The sequence below is a fragment of the Branchiostoma lanceolatum genome, chromosome 14, assembly GCF_035083965.1.
Source record: "Branchiostoma lanceolatum isolate klBraLanc5 chromosome 14, klBraLanc5.hap2, whole genome shotgun sequence".
Taxonomy (NCBI): Eukaryota; Metazoa; Chordata; class Leptocardii; order Amphioxiformes; family Branchiostomatidae; genus Branchiostoma; species Branchiostoma lanceolatum.
The window spans coordinates 5,727,265-5,751,206 of record NC_089735.1 but is presented as its reverse complement, the minus strand read 5'-3'; the positions used below and the strand labels follow the sequence as shown (position 1 = coordinate 5,751,206).

Genomic DNA, 23,942 nt, shown 5'->3' with positions numbered 1-23,942 from the left:
AGCCATTGTTGGACTGAGTGGGGTCACTTCTTATTTCTTTCAAATGACCTTTATGACCTATATGTCAGTGATTTCATGGAAGGAACCTGCAGTGACAGATCTAGAGCACTGAAAATAGAATCATTATTTCATATCTCTTCACATATAAATAATTCAAACACAGAAAAGTATTGTGTGGAACGTTACGACCCAATGCTGTTTGTATTCTAATGTTCCAATATTGCTGCATGTCTCAAAAGGCATTTTGGAGTCATCATAGGGTCATTAAGGTCAGATAAGGCCCTGTATGATGTGGGTAGAAATATGTGGGAGGAACCAAAAAGGGATATTTGGGTCACTCCAGGCTTTTCTCACAGAGCATACTAGTCCTACCGTTTACATGGAGAATGGTCAATGCTGTATCAAATCTGATACATGCAGAATGCAGCTATTACGTTATCGTTAGTCACGTTATCTTCAAGTTGACATGTACAGGAAAGAACACATTTTTTATTTATTTTAAGTCTTGAAATACCAGTATAAAAGGACCAATATGTCTTCTCTTTAATTTCTTACATTGCCCATTTATTTTCAGGAGCTTAATTCTGACACCAAGAACACTACATGTATGTACCGCTCAGCATTTACAGCTGAATGCCATTGAAGTCGAGTTTCCCAGACATCCTGACATCATTCTGCAGAAAGCATTCAGAGTGTGGCTGTTGGCACTGCAGCCAGACAAGCCTGCCATATTTGGTGTCACTATGGAACAGGGGAGCAGCTGCAAAAATCAGCCCTAAGCTCTAATGCCAAACTTCTGGGTGTCCATTTACAGTATCTAGTGATGGCAGAAATGTCATCTAGCCACACCACTGTGTGATATGTTCAGCAGAATTTCAGAAGCTGGCAAAACCATTTCTATAAATTTTGTATGTCATAAAATATTTCTTACAACACAAAAAGACTGTCTACTTTACAGGAATACGAAATTCCATCCTGCATTTTTGTATGCACTTCATCTCCAGCCATCTGGAAAAACTGGCCAATTAAATACATTTTATGGCCATGAATTGCCTTAAAAACATTGCAGTAGTTTGATTAATGGGAAAGATGCTGCAGGCTCAAATTGCCAGTAATAGCATGGGAATTACAAAGGTTATCATCCATTTGTTAGATTATAGCCTGCATGATGACACAGACAGAGAATAGTTAACCATCCTGACCAATAAATATTCATCAAACAACAATTACCCTCCCTTTAGTAGAATAAAGGAAGAAGCACTTTCAAACACAGGGGCACTGGAAAGGATTTTTTGCCATATCCATATTGTATAGTTCTGTCTGCAGTTTATTTACACAGTTAAGATTCTGGTTGACAAGTACAGTGTAGTACATCATCTAGCTGTTTGGTACTGGTGTCAGTACACAGAGAAATGATTTGCCACTTTGTACAGTCATGACCACAATTTGTTATTTAAACGAATTAAGGTCTTTCAAAAAGATGCACTATTGGTTGGATAGTTCACAAAATCCACAATAATCAAACATTTGCTCAACATTGATAAAAATGATAAACATTTTTTGTCTCTCCCCCTTAAATTAGTAAAAAACTAATACATCCTTTTGATAAACTGGAATACAATTCAACCCCTGGCCCCAGACTGATTTTGATTAGCTAATGGCTAAGGTTAGTGTACCTAGTAAACAAGGCTAACATTGGTAACAATGTGCTCTGTTTGGAGAACTTGGTCATATTTTGGTGGCTTTTCAGGTCGTTAACCTTTCCTGACATGAATCTATTAGTCAGGTCTTGGTGATCCGTGGTAACCTCTGCAACCAATAGGTCAACTTTCAGACCATTAAGTAAAGGTAACCTTGATGTGTTCTATGCTGAAATTGCCTCTGCATTCTGGACATGTTGCAAAATGGCCTCAGATCAAGGACAGAAATGATTCTGCGAAATCATTCCTTGTCTAAAACGTTTCAGCAAACCTTGGCAGAAAGATTTCAGTTACTTTTTAGAATGATACATTTGGAGCATAAAAGATCCTTCCTAGAGAAATGTCCTATATATGTAGTTCTGAAACCTTCATAGACGCAGCAATTATTTTCTTCTTTTTTTGTTCTTTCCTGATCAATACCCGTAACTAAATTGAAAACAAGTTAAATACTATATACATGTATATTTGATTTTGGTAGGGATAAAACAAGTTTTCTACAATGGAAAATTAAATGGTCTAAAACCCTTTACTGATGAATCATACAGAAATGAATATTTCATTCCCAGAGAGACTTTTGTGACATTTAAAGCAAATGTGCCCTTGGCAGTGACCCAAGTTGGCAAACTGGTTGAAGCCCATTTCACAATTGCCCCACATGCTTTTATCCATTATTCATAGGTGCTTGTAATAGGCCAGTACTGCTGAAATAATTGTCAGCAGCTAAACTAAAATATATGTCTGATCAGTCAAGCAGAAAAAGTTTTCAATTTTTAATTTGATCACAGTGAGATACATGTACTGTAGGTTGCAAGTGTCATACATGCATTTGTAAGACATTAAAAAAATGTCATCTCTCCAGTGACTGTTCCCTTAGTAACCTTAAGGAATAAAACGTTATGTCCAGACAAAGCTATTCTTACTTTTTTTTTAATGCTCTTTCTATCGCCTAACATGTGATCTAGTACAGATGAACACCTATATCATTCTGACGAATAATGGTGAGGTATTTATGGACCGTTTCCACATTTTGAGTCACCTTTTCCCTGCCATTTTGGAAGCTCAAAAGGGTACCGCCATTCATCCTTGTAACAAAGAGAATTGCGAGGGCCTACCTCTGTGGCTGTGCTCTGATTGGCTCCGTGATCGAGCAGGTACTGGACAACTTCATCGTGGTTCTCCTGTGCAGCCATGTACAGTGGCGTGAATCCGTTCTGTGGGAAGAGAGAATACTCACATTATACAACTTGGCAGGGAGAACGTTTTACCTGCTGAGCTTCAAACACCAGACCACATATCTTTGAAGCTCAGGACGAACGTATCAAGCACGCTTGAGTGCTCGTTCCTGAGTAGATACAGCCGCAGCATAACTCTTATACGTACAAGTTATGTCGTCTCTATGGACAACGGGTTAAATATAAACATTCAGATTACTGCTGTAAGTCTTCTGTTTCCTGATTTCAAAACAACCCTGGTGGTTCACCCTATGGACTCGTCAAGTGGCTTTAAACCAAGTATGCAGCCTTGAACGTAAATATACATAACAACAACAAATTTCTTTGATACTTACTGGTCTAGAAGAGGAACAAATGTTTAGTCTGAAGGCTGAAAGCTATAACTTTGCGAATGATGAGAGAGCTGGCTACAACTTCCTCCACTCCACTCCCAGATGCCAGAATGGCTGGCGAACTCGTCTAAATAGTTTTGGCCATGACAAAATGAGGCACATGAAAACAGCCCTGCCTGTCAATCATGAGATTGTGGGTGGAGCATGTTCTCTGCCTCATGCAAGAAATGCCATTCTGCTAAGATAACTGGAATTTATGTTGCGTCATATGACATGTCACCTGTATCCTATAACAATATTAGTAACCTTGCACATTTGCATTCTGTTACTGGACAAGAGATTTTTGGGGCTATGATTCAAGATATGATGCTACATTATTGTAGCACAACGAACAGCCTGAAAAATAGGGTCCTGACATTGACTGGTATAAGAGTGCTTTAGAATTGACACATGTTACTAATATACAATTTGAACTTGGAAAGCAAATAGGAATTCCAAGCTTTTCATTATTGGCTCTAGTCACATTATATTGTGGGCGGATCATTCCAAACTAGTTGCATCATAGGGGACAATGTGGGAGGGGCCTGCAAACACATGTTCATCTGGACATTTCCACTTCTCTTATCACGTAAACATGGATGAAAATAGAATCATGGATACACCACCATTGTCCTGCCAGCAGATTGGAATAAACTGGTTAGCCACTAAACAAAAATTTGGTGCAGTTAACATGCACTTTTACATGCTGATTCAGGCACCATGCTGGAGTGTGCTGACTTCTTCATATGCAGGTCATGCATTCAACAGTTTGTAACATTACATCTGAATCTGCAGACGTCATATTTTATCTTTCATTTCCCTCTGAATGTTAAAAACTTCATACTTGGTGTTCTGGTCTTCATTAATGAAACAAAATATTGATGCAATCGTGAGAACATGGGCAAATGTAGGGTATCAAAAATATTTCCCCACTATAGCACCAGCCTCTATTTGCCCAGGTCCTCAAGATGAGACAGTCAAGAGAAAATCCCAAACATCTATGTTCAAAATCAACACATACACAGATGTGCAGGCATCCAAAAAACAAAGACATGAACATCACATCATACCTGTCTTTTCCCATTTTTCATGCTTCATGCATTTTGGCCCTCCGACCATTCATGCTACACATCTACATATTAGTGAACGCCTTAATGTTATGTCTAACACAACTTTGCTGTTGTCCAACTTAGCTGTCAATCAAATCCTGACGACCAGGTGGGAAGTTGAAGTTGGGAGCCTAAGCCATGTTTACAATTCTGACCTAGAACTACACTGCATTGAGCTACTGTACATTGAGGCAAGGTGTGACCATTGAACTGACTAAAACTTAGAAGAAGCAAATCTTTTTGTAAGAGTGAAGATGCAGTAACAAGAAAAGTATAGTATAGTACATGTGTACAGAATAACTTACCAAAGAGAAGACACCTTCAGGTAAGGCCACACCAATTTAGTTTCTTGGTTAACAGATTTTTATTTCCCCCCCAAAAAAAATTTCAAAAAAAAAATCATGAAAACAGAAGGCTGGCCTAACCAAGAAATTAGATTGGTGTGGCCTAATGGCATTTCAAATCTATTGATCTAAAGTTGGTATGTTTTTTTATATATCAGAGCTATAAACACAAGAAGAATCAAACAAAACTAAAATACTATCACCTACCTTTGATTCTGCTTACTAATGGATTATTTTCCCAAAGTTTTTGCTACATGTAACCCTCCGACTATGCATTTGTGCTGACTGTAACTTTGAGTGGGTGTGGGTGGGTGTAGGTGTACATGTAGTGTGTGGGTGTACAGCTGAAGGGCTTCTGCCTTTTGCAACAAAGTGTCAAATTCTGTCTGAATCATCTTCCTGAGACGTCATGTTTTTCCAATCCTACAGCAACTATTAAAGACATCAAGGGGTAACATAGCGATGTAATAGAATGGCATTTTGTTCTTATTTGCGGGTGCGTGATCCACCGAACTTGAAAACAGTTTGCTCATTATTCGGCATACATACTACTACAAGTATAAAGTTATACATTGAGAACTGAAGATTTGTAGCCACAGGTGGGACCTACAGCATAGTACACATAACACACGCATGTCACACTCAATTCCCTTCATCCTCAATGTAGGCCTGTGCCTTGGCTGCTGCCAGCAAAAACAAAGTTCTCCACTACAAAGACCTTGTGTGTGCGGCTTAGCTACTGGGCGATCTGCAGGGAATGCCTGACAATGACCCCCTGGCCAACAGTTTACCAGCACTCAAGGGCACAATACAGACAGTAGTCTATGCTAGTGTCCCTGTTGTATGTCACAGCCAAGTCCAAGTGCACAAGCCATTCAACAAGCCTGGTCATGTGACCAAACCCCATGGACATATAAGGCACAGGTTTCTGTGACTGGTGATCAATCAAATACTTCCCAGCTTCAGTCTGTCTGAGGATGAAGCAATTGGGAAAATAGGCTCTGACAGCTGCTTACACCAAAACTTCTGAACTATGTGAAAAATGTAAGAAGTCTTAGAGTAAAATTTACTCCTTTTTGATCACCAACAGAACCAGCCAAATGGCAATGCAGGTGTTCATGAGTCAGTGATCTGAAGTTCAGCCATACCACTATCAGATTTGATCAAAGCTCGTCACATCTTGGATGCTGACCCATTGGACAGGGAGGTCAACCTCACTTCTACAACATTTGTCAGAATCACTTCACAGAAATTACTAAAATACTCCATTTACACATCTCAATACTGTGCTGAGTAACTATTACTACACACTATCACTCAGTCTTGTCTCCATACAATAATTTCTAAACAGATTTCCATACAACCACCACCTTTTCTTCCTCACAAAAATTGATGCTAACCCACAGCGCAGAGCTTCGTCCAAAACTCTACACCTAAAATCCCCAACAGTTGCAGAGAATTCTGTTTTGGCAGGGGTTGAACACACATGTTCCACAACTTCCCTCCCTGTGGAGCTGAGCCAAGACAAACAAGGAAGGATGTGATCAAAGCAGACAGCCTGGGCCTCTCCAGAATATAAACACTGCAGGAGAAATTGTACCATTTCCAAGGAATTTCAGCTTGGAAGGTTTAAATCCTACCATACCAAAAAGGCTGGGTCTTGACAACTTGAGATACAAATCCTGATGACTGAAGGCTAGCACAGTATGTGGGTAGGCTACTGTTCACTTTGAATTTACAATGATCTGTCCAGGGCTGTCTCCAGGGATGGGACAGAAATTTACTTTTTGGGAGGGACAAAAATTTTTACACTGTAAGTCCAAAAAATCTTAACTTCATGACACAAAGGTGATGAAAACATATTTTCATAAGCTTTAAATGACATATTTAACATCCAAAATCAACAACATGGGCTTCCAAACAATGAGTGGGACAGACAAAAATATAAAGCTGGAGACAGCACTGCACTGGATCTGTCAAGATTCTTTACTATTTCAGTGTTTATATGTAGAGTATCTCAGTTTGTTGAACATATGGAAAATGTCCAGCGAAATCTGGGTTAGTCATCTGGTGTGATCTGTATGGCATGTGTTGTTTTGGTGAAGCTCAGCTCAGCCTGACAAGAGGGAGGTAAACCCTGAAACCACATTCCCTGCATCTTCATCACTCCCACTCACTGTGATCAGCAGGCTCTGTTTGTTTACATTTGGATAGCAGCAACAATTCCAGATTTGAAGAACACAACTAACTGCTGCTCAATGTGTCTACAAAGTAATCGAACAGGTCATCTAAACTTTAAAAAGATTTATCACAATAACATTAAAGCAAGAGATGTTATCTAATCACTGTATCTAATAGTAATACTATCAATAACTAAACTGGCCGTCATTTGCTTTAAGAGCAAATTCAGGATGTTTCGCCCATACTCCTCATGCAAGAAGTGGGCTGTCCCAAAAGAACTCCTGGGCAAATCCAAGTTTCTGCATAATTTATGCAAATGAGGTCCTCATGAGCATAAGTTATGTCCAGGTGCTTTCACCTTTCCTACATGTACCTACATGTTGTCACGGTAAGGGAAATACAAGTTTATGCAGGAATTATGCAAATGAGGTCGTCATTAGCATAATTCATGGCCAGGTGTGATCACCTTTGCTAACGGTACGTACATGTCAAATATAACATCCGTACCATGTAACATAAGGTACATATAACTTTCTGTAATACCATTAGTATAGGTACCCTGACATCTGCTTGGTTTTACGTCCCAGAAAGGGGTGAGTGTAGGAGGGCTTATGTTACAGTATGACCTAGTTCTTGCTGGCCCCGACAGAAAATAACCAAAAATTCCATCAAAAAATTGCAAAATAAATCATTTTGAAGTAGTGTATGCCAAAAAAAATAATGGGGTCCTTTGGGTAAATATCCAATGCACAACTAAACCAAATTTCAGGTCCTCAGGTTTCAACACCACGGCACTGGAGGCCATAATGTGCGACTTTTGTCTGAAAATGACCAAAAAACCTCCATAAAATCATTTTAAAAACTTATATCAAAAAAAGTTAAAAAGGGTCTAGGGGTATACACATACTCTACCTGCATACCAAATTTCAGCTTATTTGGTCGACGGACGACCGAGAAGAAGCGATTTGAAGATTTGACAGGAGAAGAAGAAGAAGGAGAAGGAGAAGGAGAAGGAGAAGAAGAAACCTGACAAAAACAATATGTTTCGTTGGCGAAACATAATTATTTTCAGCCACTGCTATAGCAAATGCTCCAGTTTTGGGGCAGACTTTTTCACATACTCTAGTTCTAGAGAAAAGCATTGTGTTTTAACTTAAATGACCACAGCAATCTAACCAGGGCTGTCTCCAGCTTTGATTTTTATTAAACTCACTGTTTGGGAGCCCATGTTGTTGATTTGTATTGTTGAATCTGGCATACATATATTCAAGCTTACAAAAATACATTTTCATCAATTTCATACTATTTTTGTCCATCGCAACAAGCAATTTTCCACCTCGGGATGCAGGGACAGCGGGTCAGGAGACAGCCCCAGATCTAACCATCCCATTTTCTAGCCTTTTCTGCAACCCAACACCACCTTGGCATGGGCAGGGTCAGGATAGGCAGGTCAGACACAGGTAAGTATTTCAGCTTTAATAGGTTTCCTGGGAGATGGAAGACAGCACACATTGCCAGCTAGGTGTCTGCACATGGTACAAATTAGGAAGTGCAAGCTTGTCTTTCCCACAATGTAGAATTTTTTGTGGTAGTTCCTAAGAAAAGTTGTGCATGAAATGACCACCACAAGACATTTTGTATATGCCAGCAGGTTATCAGTTTACATCTTTCTGATGGTCCAAGGAGATGCATTTGCTGGTGCTTTGACTGGTCTACTTTCCTGTTTATCTGTGCAGATGATGCTCCTCCCCAGGAATCCAGGATCAGCTTGTAAACCCCCATGTGGTAATAAAAGATAACATCTTGAAAGCTTTTTTTAACAGAGAGATAAGAGTAGTCCATAAATCACTTTTCAAGTGTGAGAAGACAGACACCACAGCTCATCTCCTGACACCCTTTCCCAATAGTAGTCATCTTTGCTCTATTATGCTCCAATTAGACACTGTATGTAAACTCTCAGTCTCAGTGTGTGGCCATTGTCCACAAAAACTTGCTAATGTAAAATGACCAGCCCAATATAAATCCTAGTTTCCTGTTGATTGTAGCAGTTGTGACCTTTATATCGGACACTGGATATTGCTAATGCCCTTTGGATACTGTCATTGCCACCAGGCCCACCATTAAATCTGCTTTGGGATTAAATGTCAAACCATCTTTTAAACAATCATCTGGGCATCAAAACTCCACCCCAGCTGAGAAAACATCAAAAGTCTGCATCTCATGAAAACTCTCAGACTTAGCATTCCCAACCTTGACCATGGTGGTCTTCAAACACACCTTCAAAGCCAACAACAGCTGACAGATATTGGAACAGTCCCATATGACAAATCTGAAACATATGGAAACCCACTGATACCCAGCCACCACCGGCTGTATTTTCCCTTGGATTTATCTTTCATCGTCTGATAGGAAAGGGTGTTGCCTTTCTGCTTTGCCAAGAATGGCAGACATGGATATTCTTGTTTTGTCTTATCATCTACCAGGCAGCTTGGAAAGGCACAAAGATACTAACGACAAAAAAGGGTCCATAAAAAAAGGGTGGGGCTGATGCATTACAGAGCCCACCAGTTTGTACAGATGTATGACATCATCTCCTCTGGGGCTCTGATCATGATAGTGTGTTGATATCATCATCATTTTAGCCAATCATTTAGCTGGTAACTGTGCTAGCCACCATTGCAGTCAGGTCAGGGTCATCCAACATGGGTGAATTTCATCTCAGATCCTAAAGGCGACAAAAAAACAACAGCCCCAGCATGGAGGGAAAACAGGTCCTTCCTATCACCACAATCAGCAGGGTGCCAGGCCAGTTTGCCTGTTCCCACAGGACGACTGAACTTTCAGGACAACTGAACTTGAACTTTGCCCTTCACCTTCCAATATTGAATACAGGGATAGCAACTGGAAAACACTTTGAAGGCAATTACTCTAACCTTTAGTTTGAAAAAGGAAGCTGCTAAGGGGATTTTTCAATATCAATTCCATTTTCCCCCTACCTGACAAAAAATCATACATTGAAAAAACATAATTTATTACTTTTTGAATGTCCTGTTCACATCCCAACCAAGGAGCAAATGTGGAAACAGAACCTCTTTGGTATCGGTGATTAAGATAACCAAACAGGGTTGCTAGTTGTAAACAAACACAAATCATAAACAAGCAAAGCTAGTCAAATGGTCAAATAATATCTTCTTCTACGCTCATTTGCAGATAACTGCACCTGTAACTGATCCAGAGCACTCTTGATCCTAACAGAAACAGATTACAGGATTAACAAACAGATAAGGATTTCACTCTCTACAGTTCTGAATAGCTGATGTTTATCCAAACATTCTACAGCACATTCTGCTGCATCAGTGACCAGACAGCCACAAATGTCATCGCCAGACAGTCACCACTTTCTCTCTAAATAATGCAGACCAGGTGAGGGTACCCAGTGTGACTCAGGGGTAGACAGAAAGCTGCATGATATTCCCAGTGCAACAAGGCCCACAATAGGAGCTAGGTTCCCTCTTTATCTGTAGTCAGTGTAGACACCGAGCTCTTCTTCATCATGCCTGGCTGGTAACACAGACAACAAGCCCTTAATTGTTGTCGGAAGCTCTTTGGAGCCAGTTGATTTCCTTTTTACAGTTACAGGTACTGTATGTTCTGTCTAGTGTCAGTCAACAACAGCAGCAGCTTCATAATATAAGGGGCATAGGTCACTGAAGCGACATATACATGTACATTATAATGAAGGTCACTCTTGTAGAATTGGGTCACTGGATCAGCTTTAGATTATTCAACGTGTACTACTTTCTAAAGATAGATTAGGAATGGGATCAACTGTCTAGATCAACACCTCAGCAATAGGAAAACTGTCCAGGAGAAGAGTTCAATCCGAGAATTAAAATTTGTTTGGCGAATTCTGACAACAGACCAAAGTTTGCGTCTCTCAATAAAACAGTAGCTAGATGCATTTCCATGAGATAGGGTTAGCCTCTCCATGCTGCTTGCACATCTTCTGACATTCCTACTAGCATTAAAGGCTGATACCGGTAGGAATAAACAGCCAATGGTATGCATATGTTAAACCAACTTGCAAACATAATCTTTGTACCTGTATTACTATTATACAACAATCAGATCCACCCGAACCCATCAAACATATCTCACCTACCAGATGAACAAGAGGGTTCAATTCCTGGTTGTTGTCAACAAGAAGCACCAGTGTAGCTTTTCAGATGCCCTGATGTTTGAAATTCTCCACACCCACTGAGAGCTGCTAGGAGATTCACACAGGGTATACTGAAGATTCCAGTCAGGCACGCTCCACCCAGGAAGCTGGAGCTCTGTTGTCTCCCTTCCAACTGACAGGAATTTATTTGCACAGGCAGCTGGGAACTTTTCCCAGCATCCCCAGAGACCCCTGAGACTGGGTAAAAATACCTGACTGCAGACTGCATTTCCAGATTGTCAAGGTCAGGAGTGAGGCTGTTGTTTAGCTTTGATTGTGCACTTCAGTTTTTATTTTCCCTGAACTAAAAACGATACACTTTACCAAGGACACAAAACGTTTATATACCAAACAGTGCAGACCAACACAGGAAAGCCGTCACAGGCAGGGGAGTGTTAGAGAAATAAACCGCATGTGTCAACAGACTTGGCAAACAGTTCCACCAGGAAGGCCTGTAACCTTTCTAGAAACAACATGGGGCCCTCCAACAGCTAATCAATTTTGAAGAAGAACCAAGGAAACAATGGGCTATACACAGGCTTCAATAGGAGGGTGGGGATTTCAAACAGGCCCCTTGTTGACCACAATACTGCTGCGATGTGTTTTCCTATCAAGTCCAGTTGCCTTGAACATGGCAAAGAGTTCATTTCAATTCAGGAAGTGCTATGTCTGCTTCTGGAGCAGAGAACTTCCTGTGTAAACAATAAATCTACGTTGGAGGAAAAAAATCCCTCAACATTCTGGCATTTTGAATGTGGAAAGTGAGTCATTACTGAAGATACCCTTTTTGGGGGGAGGCACAGAAGATAACCTGTCTCAGGTGTTTATAGTCCTCTGGGATCTCAACACACTACAAACACTGTATTCAGGTCTTCCCTCATGATCAGCACTGCCCCACAGAAGGGACCTGTATACTGCAGTGCTCCCTGAAAGGTGTCTTTGTTTAGCTGACTCAAAGTCACCTTGTAGTTAGGCAAAGCCTTTAAAAGGCAGGCTGATGAAAGTTAGTGCATGGATGGCAAGGCACACATTTACTCAGGGCCATGAGTCTGACCAACACATACAGGGGTGAGGAAAACAACATACAGTTGCTAATTGAATGTTGCTTGGCTCAACAAACTGAGCAGAAGGCCATCTTGCTAAGTGAGCTAGAATAAACTTTTGTGATTACGATGAGAGGGGCCCCGTTCACTTTCCAGGAAGGGGTAGACTGGAGCGTAAAAAGGTCATTACCAGATATACGACCCACTGAATAGAGATGAAGTTCCTGGAATATTTACCGTAAACTGGCAGAAATTACAACAAACTAAATTGCTACAATTTTAACCGCAACTGTTGACAAATTTGTCAAAATATGGGAGTCTCAGCAATCTTGAACCTACTGGAAAGTAAAACAGACTGCAGACAAAATGACTCCTGTCCATCACAAAGCCATCAGCAGGGGAGGTTTCATTGTGAACCATCAGTGAAGACCCAGCATGAGCGCCTCCCTATCATCATTCCACCTCCCCTAGAGAGGGTAAATACCATGCTTACCACAAATAACTATGCATTTTTTGTCTCTCATCTTTTTCCCCTTAAATTCGATACGTTCCATCTAAGATGTTCTCTTCCATCTAACTTAGGATTTCCTGAATTCTTCATGTCCACACAAAAGCGCACAGCTATTATTCATCTCGGGCAAGCAGAGTAAAAGCTTGACCTACTTCAGTTGGCAGCAAACATACCACCAACTGAATAACAACAGTCTTTTCTGATCTACATGTACAGTAGTAAAGTTTGGGGGGCGTCCCTCCCCCCTTGAGCCCTCCATAACAAAATCCTAGAGCATTCCCTGCTGCTGTTTTCCTCTACTCTACTCTGCTGCTCAGGGAAGAATGTGAGATTCAAATGTTTATCCTTTTTCTGCCTCCTCTTCTGGGGGAAGAATGTAGGAATGACGTCTGTAGGATTAAATGGTACCAGGAGAAGTCTTCAGCTGAATGATTCAATCAACAGTTCCCGAAAAAGATGCCCAACTTCGGCTCAAGTTCAGGCAAGAATCCTACACTTACACATAACGGCCATGCCATACATGGCCCTGATATTGGGACCTCACAAGCCAGACTACCAGTTAAAACCCAGCTCCCCATTTTCGTGCAACAGGCTCTCCTAACTTCCCTGCATCAGGCATAATCAAAATAGTCCAGAAACACAAACTATCTCCTGCGACAGAAAGTATCCAAAGCAACTCTTTTTCTACTGCAAACACAACTGATGAGCACAGAAAGTTTGCACAGAGCAAACAACTCTTTGATTCTATGGCCATTCAAGAGAGCCCCACCCACACTTTTAGAAGCCTTTAACTTTTATTAATCACTAGTATAAGTAGAGTGCATCTATAGTTAAAAGTACATGACATACCTCTATTTGCAATGAATCCCAGTAAACAACGCAGTAAACAATGCCCAGAATAGCCTCCTGAATGTAGAAACTGCCAGCAAACTATCCCACCTCCTCACAGACCTCCCAGGCTAGGCTGACTGTGGCTCAGGCATGTGCCTAACCTAGATCTACCCCTGCAGTGGATGCTGTTTAGGTTTTTGGAAGCTACCATTTTTGCTTACAGGGGAAATCCAAAAGACGGTTCTTTTAACAAAAGCCTTATTACACAAATAAGTCAAATGATCTTTTGTTTATGACTAAACAAAGAATCTTGATACTAAAAACTAACATCTAAATTAATATGTTAGCTTTAAAATATGAAAAATATATAATATTTTGATAATGTCACCCCTTTTATACATCATTCATCTTTCTGCAGCAGATAATTTTCTCCACCTGTTTTGGTGGGTGAGGAAACTTGATCTCCCTGCTTCTCACTCTCAATGTCCAAAGCTTGTTACTGTCAATTTTCCTTAGTAGGAAGGTGCCATTTTCTGCATCAGGGGGTCACAAAGTTCAGAGCAACTGGAGAAGGTCAATCACCCTGGGTACAGTAAGTCTAATTTGTTGTGACAAAGTAGCATGGTACCGTTTTTTAATAGCTCTAAATTTGCAGGATACGTTTTTTTTTTAAAAACATTTCAGGTCCAGACAATGCATCAAGTTCAAGATCAATGGAAAACTAATGATTATGATCATGACTGGCCATCCCTCATTTGTAAATAATCTATTCAGTCAGAAAACTTGGCCTGACACATTACTGTATCTAATTTGATAGCTGTGATTGATCAGTAACAAAAAGATCTCTGACAGGAACATACCACTTCGTTCTTGGGAGGGAGACTTTCTGTCTATGCAAAAGAATTTTGCAGTGGTTTGATGTTTTAGTTTTCACAATAACCTCTTCACAGCGAACTTAATACTGCTGCGAAAATGCTTGTTCTGTCTTCTGCCCGCCTACCCCCTTGCTTCAACCGCGAACCTAAACACCACCACAACACTCTATTTTCTCCCTGCAGCGAGATAAAATCCCCACGAACTTGAAGGCATTTACAGTATTTACCTGAATACCTTCACCAAATCAAAAGGGCATGCCTCTCTAGACCGTTATGTCGCACGGGATAGACATTTTTCACAAGTTAGCTTGAACAAGGCAAGAGCACGAATCCCTGCGACATGTCCCACCCTGACCGACAATTTTGCAGCAGTCTACCAGCCAGTTGCCAAATATTGACACACCCACTTCAGCTGCGAACATCTCCAACATGGCCCTACAACAAACCTTGGTGTATACATATGCTTCCTTGTATTTGGGGAGCAATATGAATGAAAGGATACTATGCCAAAGGTGCAGCAGCTACTAATCCATCACTATAACATTGAGTGTTTCAGTTAACTATAAATATGACAGTCACCAAATATTGCATGCTGGGGTGACATCAGTCACAATGCAAACATGATTTTGAAACAAACTAATTTTAAAAAAACAAAGCATCTGTTTTTGATCATTTAGCATAAAGAATAGCCTGTAGCATGTAAGCAATTCCTCCTGTCTAATTGCCCATGGAAAATCTAACAACAATTACATGATAATAATATTTACTTCATTATCATGTTTAATAGCATCTTTGCATCGCTCACATTCAAATTTGTTATGTTTATGAACCAGATTATGATTTCTATGTAACCCAATAAAAGAGAGGAAGTTGAATTACATAGACCTCTGCATAATTGCTCTCCCCTTCTTTTGGTCAGTGGTGCAGGGCAGGAAAACATTACCCTGACATGTACTATTGGCCCCATGACCTTTTGACTTTTCCTGCCTGGCAATTCCAAGTCTACCATGATAAATGGCTGCCCATTTACCTACCTAATCAGTGTTAGCTATAGGCAGAGTTAGGGATCTGGGACCTACAGATTTACCTAACTAGATGACATGCCATGTCCATACATTATACATGTACAATTCTCTTTAAACTTTCATTTAGCATTTAGGTGTTGCACAGCAACAAATGGTGTGAACACCAATGTATGTTTGCACAAAGTATGCAAATTCTTTCTTATGTAAAGCATTAGAAACAGCACAACATTCTAAATATCTTATATTCGTTTCACAATTCACCTTAAGTCAAATAAGTAGCCAATATGATTATAACTACATGTGTATCTTCCAACCTACATCATATGATTGAGAACAGATAACAACTGAATAGCAAATGAAAGGCTATGTAGGCTAAAGGTGTTTGCAGTGATAATGTATTACATGTAGTATGCATGTAGGCTCAAAACAGCGAAATTTTGTTATACAATTCAACAGATGATTCCTGGCTGTCTATCTATCTATCTGGAAATTCTTGAAAACAATTCACTTACCTTTTCGGTGATAAATTTCCTTTTACTTTGACATGATCCTTTCTTCATTGTATATCATTAGAAATGTGTGCAATACATTTGCTGCATACATGCAAAGTCCATTCCAGCAGGCCAACCTCAGTGCTGCAGTGCCAAGTCGTGATACTGACAGCCATCAACCACCCCTTACCTCTACAGTACAAGGATAAGGACTAGGACACCTACCTCTGCAATCTACCTACAACACAAATACGTTATCGGTTATGTAAAAAAGGGCAGAGAAGGAGAGGTACGTGACTAAAATATGTCACTCACGTCTTGCTTAGGTCTTCATTATCATCCCTGATGTTCTTTGAATTCTAAGAAGGAAGAATATCCTCATCCGTTTTTCTTCTGTTTTCTGTTTTGAAGCGATGTAGTGAAATTGTTGTATAAGGACAGAAGGTCAAATGGCATTTAACATATGTTTTAAAAACAGATCATGTTCAGAACATATTTCAAATTTCAAATTTACAAAGTTGGTTAAATGAGACAGGAATCTCAGGATTTTGAACAATTTATTTTTGGAATCTGAAGATCTTGGCAAGACATGAAGGTCGCCACCCCTGAGTCTCCTCTGCCCTTGACACATGACACACAGGGTGGCTGAAGGCGGCCATGTTGGTGGAACATAGTGATTGCCCAGTGCTACCTGTGACTGGCAGTTGACGGTTGCTCCGTGCTCTACCAGGATCTTGACAATTTCCTTCTGGCCTGCAAGAGAGGCGATGTGCAGGGCTGTGTTTCCTTTCTGTAGAAGGAAGATGGAAATATTCTGAATAAATTCTGATCAATAGATAGACAAATTCACTTCTATTAAAACCACGTGAAATTCTATGAGGCTCATTTGCAGAAAAGGGGTTTTAAAACCTTGATAATATATAAAGTCCTATCCTGAAGGCAAACACTGCCATTATTACACTACACAAAGCTGTACCAGACATCACCCACTGGCAGGTATATCTTTACCAGGTCAGTGCCCTACAGGCTTTCAATGTTGTTTGCTCAACTCCATCTGACAGCTACATGTAGCTTTAATTACCCATTCCTTTTCCTGTGTCAACCACATCACTCTTGTCATATTGAGTCATCTTAATGTGGAAAGGTATTATACGATATGAAATGCAATCTGACAGGAATTATCAGGACTTCCAGTGCTTGATGATTTAATTACTTTCTTTGCAAGAAGAAAAGATTCCTGCTGTCTTTATACATCTATATCAAATGGGCACAATGTGTCATGATGAGAACATTTGTGCACTCAGCTTTATAAAGCTAGGAAATTTTATCTATTGCGGAATGATTGTCCTACAGACAAAATGTATGGTTGACTCAAGTATCATACAGTATATGCAAAATAGTATAGTCTTCTTTGATTTACCTTTACACAGTTACTTACTTTATAGCATGATCTTTTATTTGTGATTTACATATCAACATCATACACTGGTAACTGGACCAATTCAAATCAGATATCTTTTTCTTCATAGACTGCAATCACATCATCCAACTCTAACATTGCCCCCATCAGTAGACCCACTCTCGTCACGCCCTCATTCCACTTGCTCCCTGACCTTTTCTAGGATCATCTTTCCTCATCCTCCTGACATTTCAGAGGCAATCTTGTCTGGTAACTGTTGCCAACATCCTTAAAATTAAATCGAATCGTCTCTCATCACACAGTATGGCATTTGATTTACTTGGCTACAGAATTTCATTTCTAGATTTGTACCTGAAGTCACATTTCTTACTTTAGTGCACTTAATGATGGTTGATGGATAAGAAGGCAGGCAGACCAATGAAATTAACAATACACATTAACACATAATCTTATTCAGACCCTTGTAGTGACATAGGGCAGCAAGTTTCCTTGCTGTTTTTGCAGCAGGGTTTAATTTTACAGGGGGGTTGTTAGCCCTTCCTCTTTAACCTGCTTGTGGCACCTCCTCGAACATGGGAACCCCAAAGACAGCTCCAACCAAGATGTCCTGCCCAGGATTGAACAGGGGTCTCCTAGTTAGCAACTAATTGGAACCAGGAGCTCAACTGTGAGGCTGCTACAAGTTAAGCTACATCCCTAATAGTCTGAAGTCATTTTGTATCATTAGTTGTAAACTTTTGTGTTAATCTTTATGTCTATGTTTCGTTTCACTTATATATCATGTTAAGTTTCATTCTTCTCTTGATATTTTCATTATGTAATATTTATCACTTAATTTTGTTTATTTCAGTTATGCTATAATTGTAGTTACCTGGGGACCATCATAGAAGCTTGCAAGCTTTCGGCCACCCTTGCACATTTTGTATTATGATTTTATCATTGTTTTCACTTGTATCTTGATGTGTGCTAAATAAACAATAAGAAACTGTTGATAATGGTTGTAGACTGTAGAGCCAACTGACCTTAGTTGCTGCATTAACGTCGGCTCCTCGGGCCAGCAGCTCCTGCACAATGTTGACATGGCCCTCTTTGGAGGATAAGTGCAGCGCATTCAGTCCATTCTGAAGAGAGAGAAAAGCACAACAATGCTTGTAATATAACCTGCTGCTACCGCGCCGCGTGCTTGCAAAGCTGGTGTGTTATGCCAAAGGGCGGTTATACCGGCTGTATAGATACAGATACAGAAGAAAATCCTTTAGGAGAACAAACATTTTTGCATCACTCACCAGGGCTCTGGGTGCATATGTCCTGCTGTGCACCTTATATTTAATACCTTCATGTTTTTAACTGGGTGTGCACCTTGATATTTTTTGTGGTATGTACATGTACATAAAGGTACTAATGTACCCTTGTATACAGCATATACTTGGGTCAGAAAAAATGATAAAACCTTATGTTGAATGACTTAGGTTGTGCACCCATTTTTTTTCAAGCCCTGCTCGCTGAAGCTTTGAGTGAGTTGTATGGAAAACAATTTGTGAGTAGTATGTTCTGGTGTCACTTTGATCTAAAATCTTGATAGATAAACTTGTTATTATCCATGAAACACACCTGTTACAACATTGATGTACACTACTCTCACTTCTAGCAACCATATAAGGAAGTGTACTAGAGACAGTCTGCAAATGTCAGATGAGTCTGAAAATGTCAAGTGCAGCAGACTCTATTGTTAACATGATCTGTCCTTATACAAACACCTGTAACATGTGACAGGAAACTACAAGGAAAAACTTCTCTTGGCAGCTTGGGCCACTGATTTGATTATATGGATGACATCCTCTGGGCACCCCAATTTGATGCAAGCAAAGAAAAAATTGGGTAAAAAGAGTTGTCTTCTTTATGAAATCTAAGTGGTAAGAAGGTTGAACAAATGACTGAACACAAAAAATATCATATACTAACCGTATACCAAAAAATAAATTCTTTATATTTGTCCTTTCACATCTTCTTATTTGACTTTGGAAGACGTTGCTCACTATACATTATACATTATAAGATATGCTAAAAGACAGTTACTCAAGCAGCTGGATAAAATTTAGAAATTGTGTTCAGCCATTTGTTCAATAAGGTCTTGTAGGGCTGTCTCCAGCTTTGAATATTTTCCCGTCCCACTCATTGTTTGGGAGTCGATGTTTTGACTTTTCATTGATAAAGTCGTCATTTTAAACTTACAAAGATACATTTTCATAATTTTCATGTCATAAATTTCTGAATTTGGGACGGAAAGGGTGATATTTTTTTCCGTCCCAACAAGCAAATTTCGGTCCCGGGGTCAAAGTTGTTTTTGTTGTTGTTGTTGAATTGTCATTGAAAGGCTGTAGAGATGGGTACTTACTGCGTTACTTGTGTTAATGTCTGTGCTACCCTTCAAGTATTCCAACACCTTATCCAAGTTCCCTGCTCGTGCTGCACGCAGGAAACTCGCATTCCCATCACTCTGCAAAACAGGGGAAATACAGACATGAGTACCATGGCAACATCAACGACATTGTACTTTCTCCACATCAACTTCAAATTTGGCATATCACTCTGATTTTAAGGTAGCCTGAGTACCAGCCTCCGTAGTGACCGCTGGCTCAAAAAAATTCGTTTGCTAACCACAGATCCGTGGTTAGCAAGCAATTTTTTTTTAGCCAGCAGTCACTACGGAAGCTGGTACTCGGCTAATTTCAAGGAATCATGAAGTCGCCTAAGGAAAAGACCAGTAAAAATGTTTCTTCAACGATAGTCACTTCAGATGGTTTTCTCTTTCACAAAGTATTTTGGCCATCTGTATCAAAGGATTACCCCTTCCTCAAGGGTTATCAGGTACCCAAGTTGGTAGAAACCCAGAACAGGGTCTTTGCAACTATCCAGTACTTCCAGTACTAGTGTACTGGTGCAGGTAATGTGCCCTTGATTTGTCTGGACCCTCCAGGAGGTCAGGTAAGGATCTTATTGATCAAGTCCTTAGGCTGAGAATCTTATTTTTGAGACTTCCAAGCCTTTCAAACTTGACAAGAATGAAGAATCCGGTAGCGGTGCCTTGTATACATGAGGATACAGATCTTAGTAGTCTACCGCAGTAGCTCCATCCTTTTTTCCATCCATCCATCCATCCATCCATCCATCCATCCATCTATCCTTTCTTCCATCCATCCATCCATCCATCCATCCATCTATCCATTCATCCATCTATCCTTTCATCCATCCATGTACCCTTTCATCCATCCATCCTTTCATCCACCATCCATCCAGCCATCCAAATGAGACATTCACATTACACTTGTTATCTCTAGACTGCACATTGTCCACACTTCTTTCATTACCAAATCTACATAAAGCAAGCCACATGCTATCCAGACACCTTCACGCACACAATGATGAACCAGTATATGATGATTATATAGATGGTGAACCCAGCATGTTGCAGGGATTGGCTATAATCCATTTGCCAGGCTCTGTTTTACACATGGAACATTCATTGGGGTAATGGACTTGGCAGAGGGGGGGGGGTGTATTGGGGATGAAATTGTGAACATGAAAAGTTGTAGGCTATTAAAAGCTGTTAACTTTTCTGGGCTGCAAGAATAAGGGGTACAAACATGAATGACAAATGTAGGAGAGCAAAGATGATTTATAGATTGAAGTTCTACAAAATTAATGTTTTTGACATTGACTTTGCTACAGCAGTGGAAGTGTGAACCCCGCCCACACTGACATTGTACATGTCCAGACATGACCTTCATTTTGGTTTATGCACGTTATATTGTATCAGCTATGCTATTGTATCAGGAAATTAATTACATCCAAATGAAGGCTGCGTGGGAGAATTGCTGCTGAGTAATTAAGGGAGCTCGGAGGTCAAGAGGGACGAGATACGTAATCAGGCCGGATCGTGTCCAGACCACGTATGGCATGCCAGAGTGCCACAGGACAGCCCTGTCGCATGCACCCCTTGCCTTGTTTTGGCAGCATTCTTCAGATGTTCCTGTTACCGTCTAGCCCCCGGGATGACACTGTGGACAGTACCAACCCCATCAAGTATAAACGGCACACAACAACAGCGAAGTTATATATTCCTCCTCTCAATCCCCCATCCAGAAAATGAAGCAATTATTGTACAATCTGCAGTGGGTTAATCATTCACCAGCTATGGTATGAATGCTATATTTGCCAGCAGCAGTAGTGTTATGAATACAGAAGCAGGGAGAGGGTGCCCTGCCCCCCTCGGCTTCCGGATAATGAGTTAGCAGCTGTCAAACATGTCCTTAGCAAACAAAAGTGCAAGGAAACTACGTCGCCTATGTTTGCCCTCATAAGTCTGCAAAAGGAAGGTGTGATTCTAGTTACCGTTCCAATTTCGACGACTTCTGGCTCGGCTAAATGCGCCTTCCCTTCCTCCATTTTTTGGTCCCGCAATACCACTCTGATCTACCCTTGGATTCCACAAATGCTGCCCCTTCGGTGGAGACTGGGACAACCCCAGATATATATTTATAACAGTGTCACCCACTCCGAACCATCAAATTTCACAGTCTGACATGACACCAGTGAGGAAAGTCTCTGCCACAGGTCCCAGGCCTCCGATTCATAAACAGGGCACCCTTCTCACGTCATACATCGAAGTTCCGACCGGAAAAATGTATTCCGAACTGCCAATGACAATAGACGGTCATAAAAAAATCACCGTCTGGAGGCCTGAAGACCAAGAGAGTGGCGGTGTGCTAAAAATAAAACTCGCATCATGGCACATTCCATTTAGAGACACCCATATATTATTACATACACACATTGCTGTTCTTCTTTCTACAAGTCGTTTCACATGGTTGACATTGACTTCAAAGCTCAAAGTCAAGGGAGGAAAAAACCTTCAATCACCAAAACCCTCACGTTAAGCGATGTTACCAAAGTGGTATCAGTCTTGAGATCTAAGTTACGGCAATAGACTGTGCAGTTAATATATATGGCAAGATGGGAAAGAGGCAGCCAGCTGCCACTCGAGGTATGCCTGAAATGGCAATGATGCCTCTGCAACATACATCCAATAATCACCGCGGTTCAGAACGCCTCCACAGCCTGGCTGCCTCTAATTGGCATTCTGGCTGCAGCTCAGGACATTGCAGCAGAATTTTACAGATCAATGTCTGTTGTCTCCCTTAAACTGAAGGCTGTTGATTTCGGAAAAAGCTACATCTATATTGCTGCAGGTAACGAGAGAGCAGGGTGATACAAGCATGATACAACACATCATACAAAACAACAGTTTATTAAGGCGATAGAGCACAGGGCTAATCTGACGCAACATCCGCATGTAAAAATAGCACAGCATTACATTCATACATGTTTATCTGAATTCCCAGCCTAGTGAAGGGACAAAGCCGTCACACAGGAAGATCATTGACTTTAGAATCAGTCATGATGTGTTACATCCCATCACTTGACGTTCAAACACCCCGTTCGACTGTCCCCATGTATGGCGCTCAGGGTGTAAACGTTCTGAGGAGGAGGGTCCCGCCCCTGGTGGATGATTGACAGCGGAAACAGGTGCACAGATGACACAGCCGACATGGAATACTTCCCCTATCTCCCCACGATATTTCACAAGGTTGTTGGCAAAGTCACACCACACCGAGACCTGGCCACTTACACTGAACCTTTAGTAAGGAGACTTAACCTTGAGCTGGATGTCTCTGGCCAGACCTGATAGAAAGGGTTGTGTGATCTTTGAACCGAGGGATCATATTACACCCAGCTGTTGTATCCAAGTATCAACGTGTCCTTGCCACCCTTCCCACAAATATAGCACAAAGAGGCCGCGGGAGGGGAGTTAAACCAAGTCACACTGACAAACAAGCAAAAAAACATTAAAATTCATGCTAGATTACCGACCAATCCCAGAAAAAATCATTTAGTATAGATCAGAACCAACAAATCAAGAGGTAGCAAATGATAACGATATCGCCCCGCTACTGGGTAGGTACTAACCTCCTTGTGACGATGCCTACGCTTTTTCCTTGGTTTCTCCGGGCTCTTCTCTTCCACCACAATGATAGCGGATTCTGACATGGTTTTTGTTGCAAAAGTGTTGCAAATATGTATGCAACACAGTATGCAAGGACACACAAAACACACAAAAGCGGGGAAAGCACACAAAAACGGGGGGAAAGTAGATAAAAGGGGACGGCTTTCGCCTGTACACTTGGACCAGGGATGGGGGGAACTAGAACATACACGACACTAGCTACGTTAGGCCTACGGGGATCAAATTTCAAAACATTCCTGTCGGTCACCTTATATCATCCGCCGGGTCTTCATTGGGTAGAAGTTTCCTTAAAAATAACAATTGATGGCATTCCAAGGGTTTTCTACATTCGTGCCTCAAACACTGATGTGTTGCTGATAGGAGAGAGCCCACACAAGGTAGGGAGAAATACGTTTTCATGTTTCGTAAAACTGACATCTGGCATACCATCAACTGCTGGAGGCGCTAGAATAACTGGGACATTTTGAGACAAGATAATAAAGCCATATGGGAAAACCACTTCCTC

At 40.8% G+C, this 23,942-nt stretch overlaps 2 protein-coding genes across 32 annotated transcripts in view; one reads left to right on the top strand and one right to left on the bottom strand.

The window, feature by feature from the left end:
• Positions 1-23,942, top strand: part of LOC136448945 (peptidyl-prolyl cis-trans isomerase-like) — a 306,630-nt gene that overhangs the window by 108,337 nt on the left and 174,351 nt on the right. The window lies entirely within an intron of this gene.
• The window catches only part of LOC136448937 (ankyrin-2-like), a 208,899-nt gene that overhangs the window by 73,698 nt on the left and 111,259 nt on the right, over positions 1-23,942 (bottom strand). For 26 of the 31 annotated variants that reach the window (XM_066448669.1, XM_066448658.1, XM_066448665.1 and 23 more), the window contains 4 exons: positions 19,748-19,849; positions 18,375-18,473; positions 16,624-16,722; positions 2,813-2,911 (listed from right to left, as the gene is read on the bottom strand). In XM_066448669.1, the coding sequence (XP_066304766.1) occupies positions 2,813-2,911; positions 16,624-16,722; positions 18,375-18,473; positions 19,748-19,849 (399 nt within the window). Of the gene's footprint in view, positions 1-2,812; positions 2,912-3,267; positions 3,403-11,099; positions 11,268-13,559; positions 13,702-16,623; positions 16,723-18,374; positions 18,474-19,747; positions 19,850-21,744; positions 21,942-23,379; positions 23,604-23,942 lie in introns of those variants that run through there. The other 5 variants (XM_066448676.1, XM_066448668.1, XM_066448673.1 and 2 more) reach the window with 5 other exon arrangements.